This window comes from Oryx dammah, unplaced genomic scaffold (genome assembly GCF_014754425.2).
Source record: "Oryx dammah isolate SB20612 unplaced genomic scaffold, SCBI_Odam_1.1 HiC_scaffold_15, whole genome shotgun sequence".
NCBI classification, from domain to species: Eukaryota; Metazoa; Chordata; class Mammalia; order Artiodactyla; family Bovidae; genus Oryx; species Oryx dammah.
In genome coordinates, this window is record NW_024070199.1 from 30,648,211 (window position 1) to 30,668,405 (window position 20,195).

General features: G+C 41.7%; 1 protein-coding gene across 2 annotated transcripts in view; it reads right to left on the reverse strand.

Moving 5' to 3' along the window:
• ETS1 (ETS proto-oncogene 1, transcription factor) overlaps positions 1 to 16,727 on the reverse strand; it is a 141,595-nt gene extending 124,868 nt beyond the window's left edge. Inside the window, exons 1-2 of one of the 2 annotated variants that reach the window (XM_040255652.1) lie at positions 16,651 to 16,727; positions 2,090 to 2,172 (exon numbers count right to left, since the gene is read on the reverse strand). In XM_040255652.1, coding sequence (XP_040111586.1) covers positions 2,090 to 2,158 — 69 coding nt within the window. In that variant the 5' untranslated portion in view covers positions 2,159 to 2,172; positions 16,651 to 16,727. Of the gene's footprint in view, positions 1 to 2,089; positions 2,173 to 16,646 lie in introns of both variants that reach the window. The other variant, XM_040255653.1, reaches the window with a different exon arrangement.
• Between the last annotated feature and the right edge of the window lie 3,468 nt (positions 16,728 to 20,195).

A 20,195-nucleotide genomic window follows, 5' to 3' on the forward strand; every position in this document is an offset into this window, starting at 1 on the left:
AGAGCTTATATTCTATAGGTGATTTACCAATTCTTTCACTGTCATAGCCCAGCCTGAAGTTGAAGATTATCTGTCAGAACTAGTACACTGAACTTGAGCTTGGATCCATCAACTTTATTTATCTAATTTTTTAAATAAAGAAGAAATAGACGAAGAAGGCAGAGGACTTCCTGGTTGCTCAGTGGTTCTGAGAAATTTGCCCAACTAGCTCCAGTGGTAGAGAAACTGAGCCCCAGAAAGAAGTTGTAAGCGCTAGTACTGTAACAATAACATAGCAATTCGTTTACGTAACTTTCTACTCTTACCCAGGCAACTCTGAAATATCGTATTGAAAAGGATCCCAAGGGTTGATAATGTTTTTCAGATATAGCTATTGGGGGTGGGGATAAATGAGTTCTTTGTTTTGAAACCAGTGGAAACAATTCAAAATGCATTAAAAATACCAAGTGTATTCAGTTGAGGGTGGGGTCTTCAGTTGAAAATCACACTTAAGAGTTGTTTTTTAGTTTTTTTCAATCTCATACAATTTCCAGATGCCCTGTCTAGGATAACTTAATGTTATACCTGCAACTTATGTACTTGTACTGCGATTTATTTCAGTGCCTAAAATATAATAAACACAAATTTGCATGGTATTGCTAAACAAGTTATTAATCTTATTTAATTGGATTACAATATTGGCAAAGAGAATTAACATAAGCTGCTTTTAATCCACTTTTCCAAGTCAATGACACAGTGTGCCCTGGAATCACAGTATCCTTATTTAACAAATCTTCACACTATCATCTTTAAGAAAGATTTAGTGTCATTTGTGCTGACCTTAGATGATAACTTCTTTGTGAGAAGCAGAAGCAGTCTTTTCCCTGGCCAAGTCTCCAGCCATATGGACCTTAACAAGTCCCTTGGCAATTTCTACTAAGCAGAATGGAGTGATTTTTGGTCTGAACTTGTGTGTGTGTGTGTGTGTTTTAAATGTATTTCTGATGTAAATTGTACTCTAAACATTTCCCTGATTCTAATTTTTAAAATATAATGAATGGTGTTTAAATGGAAACAGAAGCCACTTAAAAAAGAAGAAATATGTGTCACAGAACAGTCAGGGAAGAAAGATGTATTCATCGTTCCTTGAATGTGGAATAGCTTTTTAAGTAATTATTTTCCTAATATTACAGATTTAAACACATCAAATCTTTTGACAATTACAGTGAAAGGTCATGGAAAACTGAAGGGTTTTCAGTCAAAACCAAGGTTAAAAACTGCAGAGGAGGCAGAAAAGCATTCTGGTCAATTGGTGTCTATTTAGACTGACAAATGTATTTGGAAGGATTAACGCTAAACTTATCTGTCCATTTCCAGAGTAAGTAATAAATGAGGGCCACCCCTGTAAAAATACACACAGAATTTAGAATCAACAGTTAATGATTCATCAGCTGCTATTAAAAGTTCACTTAACAGTGGAATTGATGAATGACGGCATTTTGGGATCTCTCACACATCAAATTTATAAGGAATTTAGTTAAATATTTCTACAGATCAGCATGTAACTTGGGTAAAAGCCTTCTTCCCTAAGAGCAAAAAAAACTTTATTTAAAAAGGAATTTTAAAATTCCTCTTACCCCTCTTTCTCTAGGACTCAGGAACTTTCCCTATCAACTTGTCACACTTTATTTCCAGTTTCAAATTCTATGATTAGAAAAACTTGTATATTTTAGCTTTTATGTATGAGGACCAAAACAAGCTAAATTATGCTAAGAATAGGTCTAAGGTACATCAGTGTGCCAAAAATCTTCAGCAAATGAACTGAACTGTGAAAAATCACCTGGCTTTAACCATTATTCAAGTTTGAGTCGTATTCTCTGCAAGACAAGCATGCTAAAAAATCTTCCTTAGCAAATCCATCAGTCTTGGATGTTTCACTGTATATGGTGATGAAAAGACAGATAATCTGGCAATGTAGTCCCTCCAAAAGATGTAAAGTTGATTCCAGCTTGGAGTTGGGTTCTGGCTGCTTCTAAGAGAGATCAGAGAGCAGGAGAGCCAGGGAGGGAAGGGTGGGGCCTGGGAAGGGCCGAGGAGGAGTCCTACTTACCAGCACTGCAGGTCGAGCCGCTGAATAGGTGGCAGGGCCACTCACTGCAGAATCCACAAAGTAGCTCATCACGCTGTCAGCACCTGCATGGGAAAAAGCACTCACTGAGCTGCTGGGCAAAGAACATGTATGGATGAGAAACCAAAGAAGGCCTCGGATCAGATCTCCTTAGAAGCATCGAGGTCACTTGTTTGTGTTACGGAGAAAGAAATGAAAATGTAGAAAAACAAAGAGGGAGTTTCCCTGATGGTCCAGTGGCTAAGAATCTGCCTTCCAAAGTAAGGGAAGCTGGTTCGATCCCTGGTCGGGAAACGAAGATCCCATATGCTTTGGGGCCGCTAAGCCAAGGCACCACAGCTAACTGAGCCCGAGAGCTGCAACTAAGACAGGATGAAGCCAAATAAATAAATAAATATTTCACAAGATAATCATAGAAAACCAAAGCGACCAACAGGGAGCAAGGCCGACTCCTGACTGCAAGAGAGCCTGAATGGTGGTGTCTGCTGCAGACAGTTAGCACTCAGAGACCACAGAAAGACCCTTTAGAGGGTTTCTGGGCAGGAATAGGTCTTTTAAAGTTACATTCCCATCCCTGTATCTCACTCCCTCCACGGCCGACCCCGGCCTGGCCCTCCACATGCAGTGTGGCATTTATCAACTGGTGAGAGACCAAATAGGCAAAGGGTAGGAGAGAGGAGGGCTGGAAAACCTTTACTGAGAAGGCATGACAACCAGGACCCTGAGCCAGATAAACAGAGAGAAGCCCCAAAGGGGAATGCATGTTACCCATCCTCACAAAGAAGAAGGGCTATTATTAAATAACTCTTGTTGAGAGCCATTATCTCCATTCAAAGTCTGAATGACCATCACACTTGAGGAGTGTTCTGGCTAAAGGGATTTTACAGCTAGCTGTCAGTCATCAGGAAAATCATTTATATAGCAAACATTTCTGTGGATCCAAACACTCTCTAAAGTACACTAGTCCATACGCTTTCATGAGTTCAATATTACACATTTTTTAAAATGTCTCTCTTGAATGATTTAGAAGATTAAATTCCTCGGTATGTCATTCAGAGGCCAAATTCCTATTGTTAGGGAGTGACATTTGAGTTTCAACTTAGCTCCATTCCACTTTATATTTGTCTGTCCTTTCCCTTTATTTTTGAGGACAATTAAAGCCACTGACCTCCTTTCAAGAAATATCAAGAATAATGTAGGTCTTATGCTCAATTTACAACTCTGTTCACCATACAGCTTGACAACCAAGGAGCATATACATCTTCTTTCATATGAAGTGTATTTAAATAACATTGATAAAGTTCTCCATTACAAAATTATACTGACCAAGGCCTACCATCACACAGCAACTACTTTCACACAGTTGAGAAAAAAGTTAAAAATCTTCTGAAGACATAACTTATCCCAAAACTGTGCTTATTGTGTTTAACTAAAACATCACCTTTAAATGACATCTTTTCTCCCCAAAAGTAGGATGCAATCTAAATAATATTAATTTTAAAAATGTAAAATAGCTAAGGGTAACCATGTTCATCAAGCTTCCCTGGTGGCTCAGTGGTAAAGAATGCGCCTGCCGGGGCAGGAGGCATGGGTTCGACCCCTGGAGAAGGCAATGGCAACCCACTCCAGTATTCTTGCCCCGGAAATCCCATGGACAGAGGAGCCTAGTGGGCTGCAATCCATGGGATCTCGTAGAGTCAGACACGACGTAGCAACTAAACAATTATGTTCATCAAGACGTTGTTTTCTAGTTTTTTCAGGGACTTGATTGCAAAAAAAAAAAAAAATGGCTCCCAGGAGGATCTCCCAGGTGGTAGAGCTGAAGAGTTGGAAAAGATCGAAGTACTCTAGTCCAAGGACACTGTTCCCACCTGGAGCTGGAGCTGTGGTCCCCTATTCAGGGTTTGCTTCTAAAAACAGTGCTGCTGCTGCTGCTGCTGCTGCTAAGTTGCTTCAGTCGTGTCCAACTCTGTGCGACCCCATGGAGCAGCCCACCAGGCTCCTCCATCCCTGGGATTCTCCAGGCAAGAACACTGGAGTGGGTTGCCACTGCCTTCTCCAGTGCATGAAAGTGAAAAGGGAAAGTGAAGTCACTCAGTCAAGTCCGATTCTTAGCCACCCCATGGACTACAGCCTACCAGGCTCCTTCATCCATGGGATTTTCCAGGCAAGAGTGCTGGAGTGGGGTGCCATTCCCTTCTCCATCTAAAAACAGTGAGCAGCTACCAAATATCAGATTCTGCACTAGGGAAGAAGGGCCTGCTCAGCGTGGACACGGCCCATATAATGTACAGAAGTGCTCCTGCTTTTTGCCTCAAAATCAAATTCCTAATAAGTCATCAACCACCCTCACTTCAAAGTTTTATATCTATTCATAGACGAGATTTAAAAATTGACAACACAGATTGTGTCTTACTGATAATGGCTTAACCAAGATCTGATTCCTTAGGGAAAAGTTGCCCCATCCCTCCAGGGCCCCACAGGGCAACCTAAACCTTAGGAGAATGTCCAGATGTGGAGAGTGCTGCTTTGTGTAAGCCATCTAGCCCTCGATTTCCTCCAGAAAGCCCCCAGGGTCCCCTGAGTCATCACAGACCTCAATTATTTATTCAACAGGCACATCAAGGCTTCCTCTGCCAGGAACTTGTTAATCATTCAGTAAATAGCGACTTTGTGCCTCCTGTGTGCTCAAGACACACAGGTAAACAAAGACCCCTCCCTTGTAGACCTTACGTTCTATCCGACTCAGGGTAAAGCTGAGAAGGGTGGATCTCCATCTGCAGGCAGTAGAGAAGACAGACTCACGGAGAACTGGAATACAAGATAACAAGGAGTTTACCTACAATACCGAAAACAGTTCTGCCAAAGCCTGGGGAAAGCCATGGAAGACTGCACAGCGTACTTGGCATTATGGATGGTCCCGAGACTCCACAAGCAGGCCCACGTCTTTGCCCTTCTGAATTCTTGCTAGACTTAGACATTTGTAAAAGAAATGCTTTTGGGATCAGCCACCTTGTCCTGATGCCTAGCTCAAAGGCATCAAAAGCAACACTCTTCCTCCTACCAACCTTCCCTGTAGCTGGGAAAAAGGTTTAATGGAAATGTGTTTTCTCTTTCCAATGGAGAGAGTGAGTAACGCTGTGGCCTCACACAGGGTCCAGCCTGAGCTGGGCTGAATTCATGAAGCTTCACTCTCTGTGACTGACACTCCCTTGGGTAGAAGCCCTTTGCCCACAGAGGAAGCTGGAAAGAGGGAGTTGCCAGGGCTCTGGAGGGCTCTCATCTCAGGAAATAACTCTGGGACAGAAATGGATGACCGCTTCATTATTTTTTGGAGAAAGAAAAAAAGAACCCTCCCTGTTTCCACTTGTAGATGGTGACAGAGACCAGCTGCTGTAGACGTAAATCCTTTCAGAAAAAGCACAAGGACTGTTTGGGTAAAAAAAAATAAAAAATAAAAAATAAAATGACACATTGGCCAAGGAGAATTCCCTCCTACATGACAGCTATTTGGATATCGGCTGGACCAACGTTTTTGTCTTGGCGTTATAAACGTTTCTGCCTAAACACAAAACAACTGTGTGAATTCAGCTTTACTCCCCAGCCTAGAGGCATCCATGGGCTTGTCTGAATGCAGAAATGGTTTGGATTCTTGGTAACAGAGGGCAAAGAAGAGCTGAGCTCACTTCCTTGAATGGGAGCCGCAGTGCCCAAGCAGCCAAGCAAAAGTATCTGCAGCGACTTTGTGCTCAGGAGGCAGTGGGCTCCCAGCTTTGGTCCACCCCAGCCTAGAGGTCCACTGCAGCCGCGCTGCTTACCACCCCACCGCCCTAGCCCACCACCAGCCCACCAGCCACCTCGCCTGTCCATCCTCACTGCCCTGGGCTTTCAGGATGAAAATGGGCACAGCATGCAGAGGGGGGAAAGTGCAGCAGTTTGGTCCCAATAAAATGTTTTGGGACCCTGGGAGCCCTTGCTTCTTCCGAAAGCATGTGATGGTCTCTGGAGTCCCGCCCTCCACAAGTCCTGGACACAGGCTGGGATCTACAGGCTGACACTTGCTTCCATTTGGGTCTCTCCAGGCACAGGTTGAGTGACACACAGAAGGAAGGGAGGTGAGGGACTCAGAGGGGTATTTCAGGCCAAGGCAGCAGAAGAGCAGGGAACCCCGGGGAGACCAGGCTCAGTGGAGGCTGAAAGCAGTTCCCCTCAACTCTGTCCCCTGCTCTGCTCCACTTCTAGGTGATAACTGTGATGTCACTTATGAGTTTTCATTGGGATTATTATTTTGTTGTTGCTGTTGTCTTTGCGACCCCATGGACCACAGCACACCAGGCTCTCCTGTCCTCCTCCATCTCCTACCCATGGACTGCAGCACACCAGGCTACCCTGTTCATCACTATCCCCCAGAGGTTGCTCAAATTCATCTCCACTGAGTCAGTGATGCTATCTAACTATCTCATCCTCTGCTGTCTCATTCTCCTCCTGACCTCAGTCTTTCCCAGCATCAGGGTCTTTTCCAATGAGTCAGCTCTTCACATCAGATGGACAAAGTATTGGAGCTTCAGCTTCAGCATTAGTCCTTCCAATAAGTATTCAGGGTTGATAGCCTTTAGGATTGACTGGTTTGATCTCCTTGCAGTCCAAGGGAGTCTCAAGAGTCCTTCCAGTACCACAATTTGAAAGCATCAGTTCTTCGGCCTCAGCCTTCTTTATGGTCCAACTCTCACATCCGTACATGATTACTGGAAAAACCGCAGCTTCGACTATATGCACCTCTGTCGGCAAAGTGATGTTTCTGTTTTTTAATATACTTTTTAAAAGCCAAAATTATAGTGCTACCAACAAACCCACTGTGATTTAAATTTGACCTTGCCCTCTGGTCTTTGTGTTAGTATTCTAGGTCAAGAATTACGGCTATAACATACCCAAGGTAAGAAGACTACACATGGTAAATACAGAAGTATAAGAAAGCTGTCACAGAAAATATAGATGGTGCAGGTTTTTCCTTTTTTTTTTTCCTTTTGCAAGTTGTGCATAATTTAAATATATTTGCGATAAATGTTTCTCTTAATATCAACAATTTATAGAGTTCCTATAAATTTATATTCCAAGCATACCCTGGAAGCAAGAGAAGAAGAATTTGGCTTCCAATAGGATTAGTCATTCAAAAGATACTTTCCCTAAAGAACAGCACTTTTGCCAAACTAAGGGTTTCCCAGGTGGCTCAGTCGGTAAAGAATTCTCCTGAACGGCAAGAGACCCAGGAGACATGGGTTCAATCCCTGGGTCGGGAAGATCCTCTGGAGAAGGAAATGGCAACCCACTACAGTATTCTTGCCTGGGAAATCCCATAGACAGAGGAGACTGGAGGGGTACAGTCCATGGGGTTGCAAAGAGTTGGACATGTCTGAGAAAATGAGCATGCACACAAATGCCAAACTAGAGACAACACTCTCACCCATGTCATTGAAGCAACATCTTTCATTTACAATAGAGAGAGTCTGAATGTCTTCTTTCTGAATATAAATCTGTTTTTTAAAGACTCAGACTGAGTGTAACCTCTTCTAGGGAGCATTCTGTAAATCTTCTTTTCAATTAGATGGACGTTCTCGATCTTCAGGTTTGGGATTCACTTTCACAATGTACCTAACAAAGTTCAGAGTACTTCCTGCATCATAAGTTTCTGATCCTGCATCGTAAGTTGCTAGAGGGTAGGGAACTGTGTCTTTTTAGCTGACACATTGTATTAACAGATGTGCAATATGCTTGCCGACTAAATGAAGAAAAGACCTGTATGTGAGTACAGTTAACATATGCAGGAGTTATGTCTCAGTGCCTGAGTATACCCAAGATAGCAAAGATATCTCTGAGACAAAGGAAAAAAGGGACATCACCTGTGATGATGTGTCCATATGCAATTCTGAGGTTGCTGCTGCTGCTGCTGCTAAGTTGCTTCAGTCGTGTCCGACTCTGTGCGACCCCATAGACGGCAGCCCACCAGGCTCCGCCGTCCCTGGGATTCTCCACTCAAGAACACTGCAGTGGGTTGCCATTTCTTTCTCCAATGCATGAAAGTGGAAAGTGAAAGTGAAGTCACTCAGTCGTGTCCAACTCTCAGCAACCCCATGGACTGCAGCCCACCAGGCTCCTCTGTCCATGGGATTTTCCAGGCAAAAGTACTAGAGTGGGGTGCCATTGCCTTCTCCTAATTCTGAGGTTAAATTTCTTTAATATTAACTGCAAGCAAGATCATATTCTTCTCTGAACTAATGGACATAGCCCATTGATGAGTATATTGTCTCCCATTATTTTCTTTCTAATTCTTGTGAGAAGTCCATTTGTAGTTTTCAAACCATTTAAGACGTTCTCTTCCTTGATCTGCCAGTATAACAAAAGCTACCACGTCTAATTCTCCAAGAACTCAACTGTAAGCAGATTTAGATAGCTGAACAAGCCTCAGTCCCCCAGAGAAACTGTGGTCACCATAAGCAGAAAAGAAACTGGTCAGAATGGAAGATGGACTCTTTCTGTCACTCCCAATTCTTTAAGAACCTGATTTTCTTGACTGAGTATTCCAACTGATGGCAATAAATATTCCATCTTATTTCAAGAGCCAGAACTGCCCCATAAAGACCATGTTGTGATCCATGGATTACTGGCTTCTGCATCTTAAAGTCAATTCACTGACCCTTTCACTAAGTTCACGAAGCATCAACTCACAGATTAATGAACGTGTCAGTCTTGTTTCTCCCCAACTTCACTGCTAATGAGTCCCCCAACTCTTACTTGAACACAGGCTTGAAAATGACTCATATCCATCTCCTGTTTCTCTGAACAAGTCTCACCTTCTAATTAACCGTAACGCTCTCAGGTTCTGTATGAACTGACACAGCTCAACCAATCTTTCTTACAATACTAAAAATAGACTCCTGTTATTATAATATTACAAAAGTCATTCACTAACATCTCCCGAAAGGAACAGAGAATATAAGATGGTTTTCGTCTGCTGAGCTGTGGTGATCAGAGGCTAATAGTGCCTTGTAGACCATTTTATGTTTCCTCCTCCTGGAAACAAATATCTCTCCATTACTCTGCTGGGATGGTGCTGTCAACAGAGGCAGAAGGGGGCATCTCTCGTAAACCTCAAGGGAGTATGTTAAAACCTGCCCGCTCTTCTATGTCTAGGAATTTTACGAGCACAATGCCCGTCTTTAGTCTCTGAAACTTTCCGGAAACTAAGGCTCTGCTCTTTCTAGTATGGGAACATCCTCTGCAAAACTAAAGGTGACATTCAATCAGCTGTCTGGCAATAAAAGTGCCTACAGCCTTGTCCTCAAATGGCATTCCTCATCCTCTATCGAATCCTGAAATTCAGAAAATAACCATGGTTGTTCTTCAGACATACTCCAGCGCTATGCATGTAGTAGGCACTCAATAAACAACTAAATAAAAAATTGGGATTTGCATCATTCAGAACCCTGTGGCAAAATGAAGGTTTGGCTAACAGAATCAGATAAAGGTCGACTCAAGGATAATTACAGGCAAGATATTCACAGTGAAATGTTCTTCTTCATAGCTTTTATTTCGGGGTAGAATCTAAGCAATTACATTGGAAAGACTGATACTGAATATGAAGCTCTAATATTTCGCCCCTTGATGTGAAGAGCTGACTCACTGGAAAAGACCCTGATGCTGGGAAAGACTAAAGGCAGGAGGAGAAGGAGGATGAGGTGGTTGGATGGCATTACCGACTGAATGGACATGAGTTTCAGCAAACTCTGAGATGGTAAAGGACAGGGAAGCCTGGTGTGCTCCAGTTCATGGGGTCGCAAAGAGTTGGACACAACTTAGTGACTAAACAACTACAAAAGCAATTACACGGAAAATCTATAAGAGCAAGAAAACTATTATAGTAAATTTGGGAAAGAATAAATGTGTGAAATATTATCAGGACCAAATTATATTTCCTACTATTGATGTTAATTATGTGCAAGAGAAAGTTATGAGTGACAGCTGTTTCTTTTTGTCTCCCAATTTACATGCATCCATGTCTGTGGCCATACCACCCTGAACGTGCCTGAGCTCATCAAATTTACATGCATGCCTCCAAAATTACATGAATAACAAACATTTTTACATTAGTCCTAAACTTTGAATGAATAAAATGAATCTCAAATATGGCAAAAAAAAAAAAAAAAAGGGGGATTTGATCTAGTTTGCTAGTATTAACCAGCTGCATAGCCCCGTATTAGATGCTATGGTAATTCCCAGGCTGAGACTAAATCACTTTTCTTTTTTATATAGTTATTTTTCTAGTTGATGAGGCAATTAGAAGAGACAATGAGACAATTATAAGAGTCTTGCTACTCAACAGTACAGTGGTTCCTTACAAGCACTTGGGGGCTAGCAGAACTACAGAGCTCAGGTTCCATTCCAAAATGATCAAGAACATTAAAGTTTGAGAAATGCTGGTGTGACTGATATATTATGGGAACATAAAAGATGAAGAGATGACTTCTGGAAGGATGCTGAAGGAAAACTTCAAGAGGAATTGGCATTGAAATGGGCCTTGAAAAATGGGTAGCTAGAAGTATGCACAAAGACTCAAAAATAAGAAAACAGTAGATTAGAGAACAAAGAATAACCCAATAGTCAAATGGATTGTAGGGAAGTGGGAGGTGAAATTGAAAGATGCTCTAGGGTGGATTGCCAAACTAAAAGCTTGGACTTTTTTTAGTATAGCTATAGATTTAAATAGCAATAGTAGTAGTAATAAACTTAACAATAATATATTATCAAAATTAAAGTTATAACTGGTATATCACATAGTGGAATATTACATAGCAATGTAAAAGAAAGAACTACTGATACACTGAGCTGCATGAGTGAATCTAAAATAAAGTAAGCCAAATGAAAGAAGACTACCTACTATATGATTCCATTTATATGATATTCTTGAAAAAGAAAAACCATAGGGTCAAAGAACATGGCCTGGAGGTGAGAAGAGGATTTGACTATAAAAAAGCATAAGGAAATTTTTTTTGAATGATGGAACGGTTTTATATCTTGATTGTAATACATTGATTTACACATTATAAATACTTGATTTATACATTAGCCAAAATTTGTAGAACTATACACTAAAAAGGGTGATTTTTACTGTTTGCCAATTATACTTTAATTTAAAAAAAAGTGTGCTGGGGAAATATAATAGTACTAAAAAATTAGATTTTTTTCCCTAAGAAACTGGAAACAAAAATGAGTAAGCTGCAGGAATGATGTGAAGCATCTTGGCTTCAAGGACAGCTATAGCAGAGGTCACGGTATATGAGACTCTTGGCCACATTGAACCCAGAGAGAGCTTCAAGCTAAAATGTCAACTCTAACCCCATAGTGACTGCCAAAAAAAAAAACAACCCCAAGGAGCCTAGAAGTTTAAAGAACTACTTTGCAACCTACAGCACGTGATGTCAGATATAATCTAGAATTTAGATATGGCTCTGGCTCTCAAGAAGCTCTCAACAAAACTGAGAGACGCCGTAAATATAGAGATAGCTATTGGGAGAACAATGAATGAATGGAGTTCGGAGAGTTTTAATAATGCCTTTTAACACTGGACGAAGCACACCAGCTGCCTTCAATCTCTCAAATCCAGCGAGCAACTTCTTGGACTATATCTGATGGTCATTTTTCACGGTGGGGTTTTATTTGTTCTATTGCCCAAATTGTAAGTTTCAGATTTCTCAGCATACTGCTAAACAGCTTCCTGGCATGCTTATATAAAGAAGGATTTGGTAAAGTCAATGAATTTTAGAGTTGGAAAAAAATCTCATCAAATCTGTCCATTTTTTATTTGAATGAACTGAACCCAGAGAGGTTAAGTGTTTAGCAGAGTGATAAAGATAGATAGTCTGTAGTTGACTGGGACCTCCTTACTGAGTGTGTGCGTGCACGTGTGCTGAGTTGCTTCAGTTGGGTCTGACTCTTTGCGACCCCATGGACTGTAGCCCACCAGGCTTCTCTGTCCATGAGACTCTCCAGGCAAGAAAACTGGAGTGGGTTGCCATGCCTCATTCTCACCCAGGGATCGAACCCATGCCTCTTCCACTGGCAGGCGGGTTCTTTCCCACTAGCGCCACCGGGAAAGCCCTTCTGAGTGTGAAGACAAATTTCTTCATCTCACAGAGTCTCTACTTCCTCCTCTGTAAAATGGAAAAAATAATACCAACACTTTCAGGATTATTGAGGAGGGTTATATAAAATGAAACCATTTTACACATGATAAAATGGTCAATAAATAGTGGCTATCATTATTATCACTGCTTTATCACAGTGCCTGGCACTAGTAAGCATTGACTAATTAATAGTAATTGTGGATTTTACTCCAGAGGTTATTCATTCAGATATTAGAAGCAGAACCCAGATGGCCAATATACCTTATCTCTTTCTAAAAAGACTTGGATTTAAATAATCAAAATAGGAAGCCCTCCCATAATCACAGGTTGAGTAGCCTTAGCCAAGAATTTCACAAGAGAAAAGCGCCACAATTTCAGTTGAATGGCAGTCTGCTTGTACCATTGTTATGCATAAAACCAAGAAGTAAGCAGTTTTCTTACCTTGGGGGAACAAACAGGCTGAAAGCTGTTTCAGGAGGGAAATATCCAGCTTCCTTTGATAGAAATGTGAATCTTATGTGGCCTTACACTTTGGCAACAAGATATAAATATAATCAAGTTGTAAGCTGCTGTGAGAATCACTGCAAGAGTTTTTGTTTGTTCTGTTTTTTACAACTTTTTTTTGTTTTTGCTTTTAAATCGGACTTTCCAAACCGATTTACATAGCAATCACCTAGGAATCACCTGAGAATCAGGTTTCAAGGTACAGCCAGACGGTCTGCATTTCTGACACGATCCCCTGCGATGCTCATTTTGAGCAATGAGGCAGTGTCCGGACTCCCTTGGTTAAATTCAGGAGTGGTTACAAGGTGTTTGGCAGGCAGCGTCCACTGAGGTACAGGCAAGAAGAGTCTGGGCCACAAGCTGAGCAGAGGTTTGGTTGTTATCTTAGTTGCCTTGCAAGCCCAGCCAGGGAGAAGGTGCAGCCCAGGAGCTGAGCCTCCGTCCTAAGCCCTGTGCCAGGTGAGGACTAGGGCAGCATCTGACAAGGCTTCCTGCCTTTCCTAAGAAGCCAGGGTCTGAGTTACTTTGCCTCGAATGTCAAGAAACTGATCACTGCTCTTCCCCTACCCAGAGGAATCCTTTTGGCTTAATGATCACTAGGAGCTCCAAAGGGCACTATATTTATCATATTTTAAAAGTATTTATTTATTTATTTGACTGCACTGGGTTGCAGCATGTGGGGTCTAGTTTCCTGACCAGGGATAGGGATAGCACCCAGGCATTGGAAACTCTGAGTCTTAGCCACTGGACCACCAGGGAAGTCTTATTTTATGCACACTGGACTTAAATCTTACAGAAATTCTTTGCTCTGTGTTTTGGAACTCTTTGAAGTTCCATCAAAATTTGTCCCAAGAAATTCCATCAAAATTTGTCCCAAGAGGGATCAAGAGAGAGATTTACTGATCTTGTCAACTAGACCTTGTAGCATTTCTTCAGAGTCAGTGTCTTCCTAACAATGAATCATTAATTCATAGATTCTCCTTTGGAAAAGAAGCGTAAGCCATGGTATTCTCCCAGATAAATCAACCATTGGGCTAAGCAGAAAAATTTAGCCTGAATTTGTACAAGTGCCTCAAAGTTACTAGGTTCCTATGAGACATGACTCTAGCCACAGCTCTGCACCCATATGGTTTGGATCCTTTAAAAAAAAAAAAAATTTATTGGAGTATAGTTGCTTAACGATGTTGTGTTAATTTCTACTATAGAGCAAAGTGAATCAGTATACGTATGTATGCCTTTGGTTATAATCAGGTCTCACCACCAACCAAATCATTCTGAGTACCAGCCTCAGAGTCCTCATCTGCTAAATGGGAACAAGCGTGCCCACCTCACGGGCTTCGTTGTAGGTTAAAGAAGCAGCCCAGCCCGTGCAGGGCACAAGGGCCCCAGGACATGCCAAGTGCTCAGGAAACTTCAGGGGTGATTATCCTTCCTCTAGTGAAGTGGAGAAGACAAGTATTACACCCAGAGAATCAACAGGATTAAAAGGTTGAGTTCCCTAAAACTGCATTTGCAGTAGAGCGGGGACAAAGGAGATGCCAGGGCAAATAAATGAGTGGTCTTCGTATCTGGGTTGGCCCAGGAATGAAGGTTCCCCTCAAATGTCACTAAATAGCGGTCCACCACACTTATTGTGCTCAAACGCTAAGTATGTTTTCATTTCCGAAAAGAAGGGGAGAGAAAAAGAGAGAGAGGAGGAAGGTGGGGTTGGGGGGAGAAGGAGGGAGAGGAAGAGAGAAAGGATGTCTCAGCTCCCTTCTGCTGTTTGATGCAGAAATGGGAGTTTTGAGTGGGTAATTAGAGGAGAATTGCTGTAAGAAACAGTTTTGTTCACCAATCAATAGAACCAGGAGATACAGCAGAGCCTGAATTATCAGTAAGAAATCAAGCAACACTTTGATGCCATCACTGGGGGACCTGGCAGTGCCAACAATGTGTTTCCGGAGCATTTGTCTGCCCTCTGACTCACCCTCCCTGGGGACCTGGCACCCACACACCCAATCTGTTACAAGGCAACTTCAGACTCTCCCTCAACCTTATCGGCACTATTTTCATTCTTCAAAGCTCCTAGGCTGTTTACTTCTATTCTCATGAAGTAGGTGGAGCACAAATCATTAGTCCCAGTTTTTTTTCATTAGTCCCAGTTTTTTCAGTATTCCCATTTTAGAGAGGAAGAAAAGAAAGCACAGTCTCATCAAATTACTTGTTCTCAGTTCCAAAGCCAATCTCTAACAGACCAAAGGCAGCACCGGTGCCAGTTCTGACCCCTTCACCTTTGAACTGCATTATCATCTGAGGCAGGCAGTTGGCCCAGATCCATGCTTTCAACGCGTCCTTCAAGGTCACAGGTGACCCCATGTTGAAGGGTTACACCCTGCTACCCAGCCTCCCCCAGGCTCTGCTCTGGGACCTCCCTGCACCTCTAATAACCGGCACCTCCGTGTAAGCAGCTCTCTCTGGAATCAGGCTTCCCACATCCTCAGCGGCGGAATCAGGACGGAAGAGACTGCCTGGCTGCCTTTGCTATTTGTTTTTTCACTCCTGAGTTGGCAAGGATGGGAGTTGTTGATTTACAATTAGGAGCAGCATGCTTCTTCAAATATTAATATTAATAACGACGATGCTGAACACATGAAAAGGCCTTTTCATCTTCAAAGCACTTTGCAGACATTAACTCATTAGCTTTCTCTCCCCTCCGCTCAGAAACAACAGGTAAGGAAGAATCTCCAGTCCCCCCGCCCCTGCCTGGCCCATGCCAGAAGAAGCAGAGTTTTCTCTTTAGATAAAAAGAAGGTGTTGCCGTCCAGACTTAACAGCTGTCGAAAGAGTCAGAGTGCCAGGCGTTTTACAAATCAAATGGAGCTGCCAGAGTTGCCATTTCAGAACCTGGATTTCCCGTTGTTTAACAAATATCTCCCTTTTCAGTTGCGCAGGAATGGTATGAAGTAGGAGGGGAAAGGGCCTTGTGATTTAAAAAAAAAAAAAAAAAAAATCTTACCCGAAAGGTGACTAGGAAAGCCTGCAATCAAATGCCTTGGTCTCGGTAACCTAGCATCTTTTGAACAGTTCGCCTACACGAAACACAACTTTAAAAGGGGGTGACAGAGATGTTTTCATAACAGATGAAAAGCCCCAAACAAAATGAGATTGCCAGATGTAAAAATCACCAATGGAAGAGGGTGGCCATCCACATCCCCTGCTGTGCGCAAAGCTGCCCAGGGATTCAAGCTCTACTAAATACCCACCTTGACTTTCAAACTCCTCCTGCCACAGGTACAGTCCAAAAGAAGATGTACAGTCCCTTGGAAAACTGAGTCACGAAACAGGTAAAAAAACACCAAAAAGCCTAGTCTGATTTGCAAGACTCAAACCTGTAACAATTTTCTCACAATGTAAGGAATTCATGAAGCTGCTGAGCTTAAAAGAAAATTTTTCCAAAATTTCAGAAGCAAAACAATGGCACACTAGGAGTGAAAGAGAAAAAAGGAAAGAAATGTCTACATTTAACTACAGCTTTATTTCTTTGGAAGCGCTCCAAGATGTGAAGAAAATTCAGTTTCTGACAAGTAATCGGCGAGTGTCTAAAATGTGCGTGATTTTGCTCTTATGAAACAGGAGAAAAGGGGAGACAGTCTTGATTTCAGACTATTCTAACAAGGTTAGGGAGTATTTTTTGAAAATGGTTCTTAAGCAGTTGAATGAAAAATATAGAAAAATGTGAAAAGAGAAAGAGAAAGCTGCTTGTATCCTGAAAGTCCCCATCAATTTACTGGTTAATTCCACCAAATGAACATACACACACAAGAAAAAGGAAAATGGACCGCAAAGTTTTAGGCAGAAGCTCACACCCCACTCACTTACTACTTTGCCGGAGAGACTGGGTGAAGAATGGGTCCAGAGTGAGCTCCCTCAAAGTCTCTTCCCAACTACCTGCGGGAATCCTCTGCTCGGAGGCTAAAGAGGATGCAGGGACCATAATGTTCCTAATAGAGCGGCCTCCTTAAACTGGGGGGTGTGGTCAAGCCCAGAAAAGCTGGAAAAAAGGCAGTGTTCCATGGGCCCCTTACTCCACGAAGGCAGCCACTAGGATAGGCTCTGCAATCTGGAAGGAAGAGCAAATCATATTACTTATTGAGATAACACTAGATCACACCTTAACTCATACCATTGGAATTGCCCTTCAATTAAATGTAATTCAGCCATGGAGAGTAGCCTGGAGAGATGTGAACTACAGAGAACTCCAGCAATGGGATAACTCTCTGTGTTTGCTCTAGCTTTAGATTTAGTCTCTACTGAATATGTGAATATTCATGACTCACATTTCTTGACTTTCTCAGTGGAGACCCCATTTAACCTAGACCAGGGGTCAGGAGAGAGTTGTAAAGGGTCAGGGCAGACTGGCAGAGAGCAGACTGTCTACCACCCCATCACCAGCTGAGCTTATCTCTAGGAACCAGGCTTTATCTCTAGTAACCTGATGTGAAATGTGATGTTTCCTAAGGAAATGAAAATAACTCTATGGAAGCGAGCAGACCAAATTGAGAACTGGGAATTCTGAAACTAAGCTAAGTTACCCTCCATGTAAGAGTGGTTTTAGGCGATCTCTAAAATAGATTAGTTGCAGTGACTCTGACTCCTAGTCCATGGTTCAGGAATAAAAAGGCAGAAATATTGATATATTCCTCATTTAGAGAACATCTAAACAGTGTGAAACTCTTCTTTTAGGTGAAAATACACAGATTCAGAAAAATATTACAGTGTAATATCATTTCTCTGATAGGATTATTTCATTACAGATTTTTTTTTTTAAGTCAGTATTTGGCTGCCTAATATAAGGCTTTTATCCTAAAAATTTCCATTTACTTTGAGGAATGGATGGGAGTTAAAATGTGCCATGGTTGACTCCTTGCCCTTTCTAAGGAAGACACAAATGCTCAAGTTTGAAAACTATGAAAATATAGTAAATGTCCTTCCTAGGTCAACATTATCTTTATCCTTTGTTGTACAAAGTCAGCAGTGCAATGAAGATGGTGTTGTCATGAAAACAAGATTTTACTGCTTATCGTTTGCCTTTGCACATTCAGAGACTTAGAGGAGAGAAGAGATAGTGGTACTGGTTCAGTTTTAATAAATATCTGTGCTAAGCACTGTGATAGGCATGGGTGAAAATGTCAAGTTCACACTGGAGTGGGAAGACAGCCACATAAATTGATTATCTCAATCAAGTGTAACACATGCTATGAGAGCATCTGTGAAGAGAGCTACAGAAGCTTCAGCCTGTGCCCTCAAGCTCGGTCAGCTCCAGCACACTGCCCCGTATCAAAAGCCCATGGCCAGCTGAACCAGTCACAACCAATTATAATTGTATTCACTATATTTGCAAGAGAGTTTTAAAAGAGAAAGCAGTGTAGAGAAGACCTGGATTCTTGCCTTACGTGGGTGTACACTGTGATTTTGGGAGAGCTCTGGAGTCTGGTGTTGTCTACACAGAGTTCACATAGACATCAACCCTTCAGAACCTTAGGGCCATCCTCTGCCCCTGTGTATCAGGGTGGCCAAGAGCATAAGCTAGAAATCTAAAGAGCGGAAAATAAGCCTCACACCTGCCAAAGATGGTCTGGAGATCACCTAGGAGAGCAGCAAGTGTTACCAAACAAGTGTTACAAACTGATGCTATAGCATCAGATGAATGTATGCAGCAAAGGAGTGAAGGGAGACCCTTCCCTTACCCTCTACGTCAAAATTAACTCAAAGTGGATCAAAGACCTAAATAAAAGGTAAAACTATCGAATTATTAAAGGGAAACATAGATGGAAATTTCATGACATTGGGTTTGGTAATGACTTATTAGAATCACACCAAAGGCACAGACAAAAAAAATGATAGACGAGTTGGACCTCATCAAAATTAAAAACGTTGGTATTGATACATAAAAGAACACCATTAACAAAGTGAAAAGGCAACCCACAGAATGAGAAAAAATTTTCAAATCCCTTACAATTTGGATTACAGAATATATAAGAAACACTTGCAACACAATGACAGCAAGAAATAACTCCATTAAAAAGTGAGCAGAGGACTTGAATAGATATTTTTCCAAAGATATACAAATGGCCAATAAGCACTTGAAGAGACAGTTAACATCACTAATCTAAGGAAATGCAAATCAGAACCACAATGAGATACCATTTCACACCTATAAGGATGTGAAATTTGATATATTTCACACCTGTATCAAAAAACAATAAAATAAATGACAAGTACTGGTGACAAAGTAGAGAAATTGGAAGGTTTGTTCATTGCTGAACAGTGCAGCCACTGTGGAAAACAGTATGGTGGTTCCTTATAAAATGAAACACAGAATTGCCACTGGATCTAGAATTCTAACTCTAGGAATATACTCAAAAGAGTTGAAAGCAGGGACTCAAATAGATATTTGTACACTGATATGCATATCTAGTCAAGGCTATGGTTTTTCCAGTAGTCATGTATGGATGTGAGAGTTGGGACTGTGAACAAGGCTGAGTGCCGAAGAATTGATGCTTTTGAACTGTGGTGTTGGAGAAGACTCTTGAGAGTCCCTTGGACTGCAAGGAGATCCAACCAGTTCATCCTAAAGGAAATCAGTCCTGGGTATTCATTAGAAGGACTGATGTTGAAGCTGAAACTCCAATCTTTTGGCCACCTCATGCGAAGAGTTGACTCATTGGAAAAGACCCTGATGCTGGGCAGGACTGGGGGCAGGGGGAGAAGGGGACGACAGAGGATGAGATGGCTGGATGGCATCACTGACTTGGTGCACATGAGTTTGTGTGAACTCCGGAAGTTGGTGATGGACAGGGAGGCCTGGCGTGCTGCAATTCATGGGGTCACAGAGTCGGACGCAACTGAGCAACTGAACTGAACTGATGCATAGCAGGATTAATAGCCAAAATGTAGAAGCAACCCAAATATCCTTTGACAGATGAATGGATAAACAAAATGTGGTCTACACAAACAATGGAATGTTATTCAGCCTTGAAAAGGAATAAAATTCTTCAACCTGCTACAACATGCATGAACCTTGAGGACAGCATACTAAATGAAATAAGACAGACACAAAAGCACAAACATGGTATGATTCCAGTTATAAGAGGTATCTAAAATAATCAAATTCATAAAGACAAAAAGTAGAATAGAGGTTACCAGAGTCTGAGGGAAAGGGGGACTGGGGAGTTAGAGTTTAACGGAGACAGAGTTTCCAATCAGGATGGTGAAACTAGATCTGGAAGACAAGGATAGTTAATGCCGCCAAACCGTGCACTTAAAATGGAACATTTTAAATTATGTATATTTAAAACCAAAGAAAAAATATAATAATATATATACTGTCCTGAAGGAAAAATGTATAGCATTATGGTTAAGAA